The sequence below is a fragment of the Cebus imitator genome, unplaced genomic scaffold, assembly GCF_001604975.1.
Source record: "Cebus imitator isolate Cc_AM_T3 unplaced genomic scaffold, Cebus_imitator-1.0 Scaffold1, whole genome shotgun sequence".
Taxonomy (NCBI): domain Eukaryota; kingdom Metazoa; phylum Chordata; class Mammalia; order Primates; family Cebidae; genus Cebus; species Cebus imitator.
This window is the reverse complement of record NW_016107316.1, coordinates 15,837,787-15,845,537: the sequence shown is the minus strand read 5'-3', so window position 1 is coordinate 15,845,537 and position 7,751 is coordinate 15,837,787. Positions and strand designations below refer to the sequence as shown.

Sequence of the window (7,751 nt, the reverse complement as noted above, 5' to 3'; positions counted from 1 at the left end):
TCCTCTTGTTGCCCAGGCTGGAGTGCAATGGTGCGATCTCGCCTCACTGCAACCTCCACCTTCTGGGTTCAAGTGATTCTCCTGCCTCAGCCTCCCAAGTAGCTGGGATAACAGGCATGTGCCACCACGCCTACCTAATTTTGTATTTTTAGTAGAAACAGGGTTTCTCCATGTTGGTCAGGCAGGTCTCGAACTCCTGACCTCAGGTGATCTGCCCTCCTCAGCCTTCTAAAGTGCTCGGATTACAGGCATGGGATTTCAGGTATGTTATTTAAAACATACCCAAAATGATATGTTTTAAAAGGTTATTGGTGCCAACAAAATATACTACCGTATTTATATATTACCACAATCAGATGTTAATACAACATAAATGTTAAATATATTATGGTACCTATATGCATGGGTGGCTAAATTCCACATACCAGATGATAAACATTCTGTAATACTAGTACCTTCAGCTTTATCCAAGGGATTCATTCTTATTGCCAGTAATATTATTAATATTTGGTTCATTCTCAGGCTTTATTTCAGAATTATGCCTGTGATTCTTGAGCATCTACTATTTGGCATTCTTTTTTGTTTCTTTCCAAGCTAAACTATATCCAGCTTTATTAAAGATAATTTCCATAAACATGACATTTCAGGCAGGAGATGGGCAAATAATCATTAACAGTATACAACTAACTTACTTTCTCTCTCTCTCTCTCTCCTTCCTTCCTTTCTTTTCTTTCTTTCTTTTTTCCCCTTCCCCTTTTTCTTCTCTTTTGAGATGGAGTTTTTGCTCTTGTTACCCAGTCTGGAGTGCAATGGCGCAATGTTGTCTCACTCTAGCCTTCACCTCCTGGGTTCAAGTGATTTTTCTGCCTCAGCCTCTCGAGTAGCTCGGAGCCACCATGCACAGCTAATTTTATATTTTTAGTAGAGACAGGGTTTTACCATGTTGGCCAGGCTGGTCTCCAACTTCTGACCTCAGGTAATCTGCCAGCCTCGGCCTCCCAAAGTGCTGGGATTACAGGTGTGAGCCACCGCACCTGGCCGCAACAACTTTCAAACTCGCTTCTTCAGTAGACTACCAAAAATCAGAAAGCCACTCTAAAATCCAATGATGCTCTGAACAGGGAACATTTAGAGTGAGGGTTGACATTTCACATTTAGCATATTGTTTAACAACTTTTCACAAGCCGGCCCTGACTTTCAGGAAGTGAAATGAAAATGGCAGAATTTATCTGAATATCCACAATCTAGGAATGGAACAACTGCTTTTTTGACAGGTGCCATCTCATTGGCATCTCTGGAAAGTCCAGATTGCTTGACACACTGGTAACTAATGATTGGGGGTCAGGTTCCAACAGATGTCTGAGTTTAAGGGAGTTAAGTCTATGCTGAAAGATGGAAAGGGAAACGAGGACATAAAGACAAATTTGTTTTTCCATATCCTAAGGCTTTTGTGCCAAGGTGGTCATGTGTTCAAAGTCAGGGAATCCCTCCTCCTGGGAGCCAAGAGGAAGGAAGTCTCTCAAAACTAGAAGGGAAAGGTGTTTTCCCAACATTAGTCCAGCTTTGGACTAATTCTTTTAGTGACATATGGCCCTTCCCCCAAAATCAACAATGAAATGTTCTTTCTGTGTGCTAACAACATAGCTTAAAAAAAAAAAAGTAGGCCAGGTGCAGTGGCTCACACCTGTAATCCCAGCACTTTGGGAGGCCAAGACAGGCGGATTACCTGAGGTCAGGAGTTGGAGACCAGCCTGGCCAACATGGTGAAACCCCGTTTCTACTAAAAATACAAAAAAATTAGCTGGGTGTGATGGCACGTGCCTGTAATTCCAGTTACTTGGGAGGCTGAGACAGGAGAATTGCTTGAACCCAGGAGGCGGAGGTTGTAGTGAGCCGAGATCCTGCCATTGCACTCCACCTTGGGCAACAAGAGTGAAACTAAGTCTCAGAAAAAAAAAAGGAAAATATTCTGCGTTTTTATAAAACTTGATTAAAAAATACTATTTCAAATTGTACAGTCATCAGAAGTACACAATTATAAAAGTGTATACACTACACTTGGCATCTCCAGCACCTTCAGCTTTCTGTGCCTGGTCTGTTTTGGCATCTCCATTTTCTGCATGGTTATTCCCCTCCTTGCCAGCATCAGCTTTTCCCTTTTTCCCTTTGGTACCTTTCTCCCTTCTTTACAGGAGCCATTTTAGGCTTGGGCTCTGGCTTTGGAGGAGAGCAGGTTTAGCAGACAACCTCTGGGATCTTCCCTGTGGTTTGTCCTTCACCTTGGTGTTACCTCCTTTAGCATCCTCTCCAGCCTTTCTCTTGGGTGTGGTGTTGGCCAGGGGTTGGGCTCAGGATGTAGCAGCGTGCAGGCTTTGGTCAGTCCGGGCTTGTTCTCGCCTCTTCTTTTAAACGGGTCCCTATTTGGCATTCTTTTGTGTTCACAGAATACATGATGACCCACAAATGGTTCCAGACCGATAGATGATTGTAAGTTTTAGACCTAGATCTAACTGATTAGGCCTTGTGTCTGTGGGATCCCGTTCCTCATTGGTCTTTCTGTTGTTAGAGCCATCTTTAGTAATTCACATGCTATTATGCAGTTATAAAATGCATTATTTGCAATGGATTTTCTCCCACGTTTTAAAATGGTCTTAGCCACAGAAAACTAATAAATAAGGACCCTTGCTACTACATATCTGCTAAGTAGATAGTTTGTTTTCAGGCATATAGCTTATTTTGTTTTAACATTACTTATGATTTAAAATTGAGGAAGTAAAAATATATTTGTTTGCAGTATTTCTGTATTTGAGGAAGTTGTAGTCATAACTTGATTTATGGGACTTCCTTCTGTGTTCATTTTTAAAGCTAGCTATATCACAGTTCACCAACTCTCACAAACTATAATTCTGGGAGTCATCTCTGGTTACTTTTATTCCATAATCCCTCATATTCAAAGAGTCACAGAGCTCTGCTTGTAGTTTGAGCCCTTCACTGCTTTTCCAGTTTATTCCATCTTCTCTGTCCCTGCTGCCAGGGTCCTAGATCAGGTGCCAGATATTGTTCTCATCTCTGCCCTGGTTGATCTTCCTGCTTTAGTCTTGTCCTTATTCTTTACAATTGTTTGTCTGTCTAAACTGAAATCTATTGGTGTCACTCTTTAAAACCTTTCAAAATTCCTGTCAGCTCCAGTTTCAAGTCCAAGGTTCTTAACATTATAACTAATTCTTACTCATCTTTTAAGACTCAACACAGTACCTCCTTTAGGAGTTCCTGACCATCCCACCATGGTTTTGGCATTTTTCTGTATAGTAAGCAACTTCAATACCTAGAGCTTACCTTCTGAGAAAGGAATGAAGAAACCCTACTTGGATGAAATTTCCTCCTTCCCAGGAAGAGTAGGGTGACAGCTGAAATATAAGTGTGGTAATAGTTTTAAAGCTACATTGCAGTAAAGCTTATTAACATCTAAAGAAATAATGTACACTCTGAGAGAGGGTGGTATATAGTAGCAACATATAGCAAGAAGCAGAAAAGCTGGGAGTCCCGAGTAAAACTGACAGTGCCATTCAAGCATTGTTGGAGGTTTACCCCTCCCTATTGCCCAGGCCTGGCTTATCTTTGTGTAGGCAGATGTATCCGACTGTCGGTGCTTGATGCCATTTACTATCCTAATCACAATTAACTGCCTTTGCTCACCACATAATGATCGGGTTAAAACTTGATAGATTAAATAGTTTGCTCTATAGGAAGAAAATCTTGTCAGTTCTCGTAAATAAATGAATTGGATTTATATGCCAATTTTTTGTGAGTTACTTTTGGTGGTTATACTGATAGTCATATTTCTGAGTCATCAAAGCTGGGGACTAGATCCTTGAGCACACTAAATTCACTAAGATAATGGTATCCTGTAACAGTTCTTGGCAGCTTGTTAGCCAGCTTCTCTGGTGAGAAACTTTGACCACATGTATATACCACTTCATGCCTTCTTTGTTTAAATGGCTGTGCAAATATTTTTCTTAGGCTTCCAGAAATACTAATATTTAAATGATTTGGGTAAATAGATGACATATAGTGTGATCTTTTAATATAGTAGTGTTTTCCTGCAATATTATAATCCATGGCTTTAATTACTAAGTGCTTTGCTATAAATTTGATAGGCCTTCACTTCCTAACTGGTCCTACTGTCGTGGAACAGGCTGGGCATGGTCGCTCATGCCTGTAATCCTGGCACTTTGGGGAGCTGAGGCGAGTAGATCACTTGAGCTCAGGAGTTCACGGCTAGCCTGGTTAACGTGGTGAAACCCTGTCTCTACTAAAACAAACAAAAATTAGCCAGACATGGTGACGTGTGCCTGTAGACCTAGCTATTCAGGAGGCTGAGGCAGGAGAATCGCTTGAACCTGGGAGGTGAGGTTGCAGTGAGCGGAGATCATGCCACTGCACTCCAGCCGGGGAGACAGAGGGAGAGTCCATCTCCAAGAAAAAAAAAAAAAAAAAAGCAAAAAAAGCCACAAAAAGATTCATGGAACAAATTTTGAATTTATTGACAGCTGAATAATGAACTCAGGGTTTAAAATGATTCTGTACTCTCCTTTTCTGGATGTTTGCAAAATAGTAGCCATTTGTTGAATACCCTATGTGGCAGGTGGTTTACTGGATTATGTTTAAAATTATTTCTGCTGAGTATTTTTTATAGATCAGTAACCTCAGTCTCAAAACAGGTTAAATAACTTTTCCATGGTCAGTTTCAAAACAGGTTAAAAAACTTTTCCATGGTCACAGCTGGGAGAATAGCAGAGCTGGGTTTGAACCCAGAGCTGTGAATTTCCAAAGTCCCTTCTCTTACTAGTATAGAGTGCTTGCCCAGCACCTTTAGTTATGTTATGTGTTTATTTTAATAATTATGTGTGTGTTTTAGTGATTGCTTTTATACTATTTTATGAACCCCTTTAGCTCAATTAAACAGCTGCACTACATTTATTTTGAATATTGTTCTTGTTTGGGAATTTTTAAAAAATAACAGTGTGAGCTGGGTACAGTGGCTCATGCCTGTAATGCAAGTACTTTGGGAGGCTGAGGCAAGTGGGTCACTTGAGGCCAGGAGTTCAAGACCGTTCTGGTCAACATGGCAAAACTCCATCTCTACTAAAAACACAAAAATTAGCCAGATGTGGTAGAGAATTCCTGTAGTCCCAGCTACTCAAGTGGCTAAGGCATGAGAATTGCTTGAACCCAGGAGGCAGAGGTTACAGTGAGCTGAGATTGCACCACTGCACTCCAGCCTGGGTGACAGAGTGAGACTCTGTCTCAAGAAAGAAAAAAAAAAGTATGGATTTTCGTGTTACTATTATTATTATTTTTTAAGATGTAGTCTTGCACTGCTGCCCAGGCAGTAGTGCAGTGGCGTGATCTCAGCTCACGGTAATCTCCGCCTTCTGGGTTCAAGCAATTCTCCTGCCTCAGCCTCCCGAGTAGCTGGGACTATAGGCGTGCGCCACCATGCCCAGCTAATTTTTTTGAATTTTTGGTAGAGGTGGGGTTTCACCATGTTGGCTAGGGTGATCTCAATCTCCTGACCTTGTGGTCCACCCGCCTCGGCCTCCCAAAGTGCAGGGATTACAGGCGTGAGCCATCATGTCTGGCCTCATGTTATTCTTATATACTTAATTTATACAGTTGATTTATTTTCTTCTTTCCCAAATTAATTTCTACAAGAAGTTGGTTCATGCCAAGGGTTTCTTTATTCAGTATCTGCTAGTAAATATGTGACTGTTTTTTAAATTAAGGCAGCATGATTACCCTACAAAATCTCTTACCCTTCCTCAAATGTAAATTCTGCCTGCAGAAGCTCTGCATTGTTTTCTGTTGGAAGTGTGAGCTGAAGGGGACAGACATTCCTACTGCTTAGCGAGTGCACTAAGCTGTGATCTGCCCTTGTTGTATTACCAACAGCACAATGTTTTTATGTTGCAGATGGCTGAGAGCTAGCGAGGAAAACTCAGGACCATGATGGCTCAGTTTCCCACAGCTATGAATGGTAAGCAGCTTTGTGCTTGTGGCAAGATGAGGTTATGGAATTTTTTTTTTTGGTAGAGATATAAAATATTCATGTAGATAATTTTCCTTAAGCTTATAAATACAAAACTTGAAGTATTCTTGTTGAAAATATTTTGAAACACTGCGTATATCTTCTTTAAGAATATTATGTTGTAAATCCCATGGCTATAATCTGGCATGTGTGTTTGCCATTGAGCAGTTAGGAATAACTGAAAGGTATATTGTGTTTGATGCATAAAACTAGATGACAGTCTATGGCCATACTACTCTGAACATGCCTGATCTCGTCTGATCTTGGAAGCTAAGCAGGGTCGGGCGTAGTTTGTACTTGGATGGGAGACCGCTTGGGAATACCGGGTGCTGTAGGCTTTTGAAAAAAGAAAAAAAGAACTGGATGACAAAAAGCAGAGTGCTATAAGGTGAATATTAAAGGTATTTTGCTAGCATAAGATGACTGTAAACTGATGAAGCCAATAATTTAGTAATATTTATGTAAGATTACATTTTCCCTTTAGATAAGATTATATATGCCTGCATGCATAATTGTTTAATATGAAACATTTTAAAAGGAAGTGCTGGCTGGGTGCAATGGCTTATGCCTGTAATTCCAGCACTTTGTGAGACTGAGGGAGGCAGATCACTTGAGGTCAGGAGTTGGAGACCAGCCTGGTCAACATGGTGAAACCCCTTCTCTACTAAAAATACAAAAATTTGCTGAGTGTGGTGGCAGGCACCTGTAATCCCAGCTACTTGGAAGGCTGAGGCAGGAGAATCACTTGAACTCAGAGGCGGAGGTTGCACTGAGTGAAGACAGTGCCACTACATTGTAGCCTGGGAAACAAAGTGAGATTCCATCTCAAAAGAAAAAGAAAAAAGAAAATGCCTAGGTAATTTCAATAATGAAAAATTTTTAAAGTTTTGTTCTGATTGTAGTTTTAATTCTTTTCCCAAATACTGATTAACTACCCTTAATAGGCATTTACTGTGTTTGTCATTTACAATTAATTGAAAAAAATGCATTGTATTTTTAAATTGCTAAAGAAATCTAGATGCTGAGTTCTTAATTTCTGGTAAATTGTATTAGCTAATGTAGATAAATATCAGGAAATAGAGAATAAACTCAATAATTCTTTATCATTTAAATTGAAAATAGTAATATTAAAGAGCATTAAAAAAAAAAAAAAGAAGAGTTGGGAGGCTGAGGCAGGCAGATCATGAGGTCAGGAGTTCAAGACCAGCCTGACCAACATGGTGAAACCTCTTCTCTACTAAAAATACACAAAATATTAGCTAGGTGTGGCGGTGCGTACCTATAACCCCAGCTCCTCAGGAGGCTGAGGCAGGAGAATCGCTTGAACCCAGGAGACGGAGGTTGTAATGAGCCAAGATGAAGCCATTGTACTCTAACATGGGTGACAGGCAAGACTCCATCTCAAAAAAAAAAAAAAAAGGAGGGAAGAAACACCATCTTCACAAAGCTATTCTATTTTGATATTACCATCTGGTGTTAATCAGTTTTCTTAAAACTTGTTTTCAGACACAGGGCCAAATTATTACATTGTTAATAAAGAAAATACATGTTGGCCGGGCGCGGTGGCTCAAGCCTGTAATCCCAGCACTTTGGGAGGCCGAGGCGGGTGGATCACAAGGTCAAGAGATCGAGACCATCCTGGTCAACATGGTGAAACCCCGTC

The 7,751-nt window shown here is 40.5% G+C and overlaps 1 protein-coding gene and 2 pseudogenes across 5 annotated transcripts in view; 2 read left to right on the top strand and 1 right to left on the bottom strand.

The window, feature by feature from the left end:
- ITSN2 (intersectin 2) overlaps positions 1 to 7,751 on the top strand; it is a 168,362-nt gene that overhangs the window by 29,587 nt on the left and 131,024 nt on the right. For all 5 annotated transcript variants that reach the window (XM_017526853.1, XM_017526864.2, XM_017526874.2 and 2 more), the window contains exon 2: positions 5,974 to 6,037. In XM_017526853.1, the coding sequence (XP_017382342.1) occupies positions 6,007 to 6,037 (31 nt within the window). In that variant the 5' untranslated portion in view covers positions 5,974 to 6,006. The remainder of the gene's footprint in view (positions 1 to 5,973; positions 6,038 to 7,751) is intronic.
- LOC108301599 lies at positions 1,922 to 4,204 on the bottom strand (annotated as a pseudogene).
- LOC119471012 lies at positions 6,308 to 6,426 on the top strand (annotated as a pseudogene).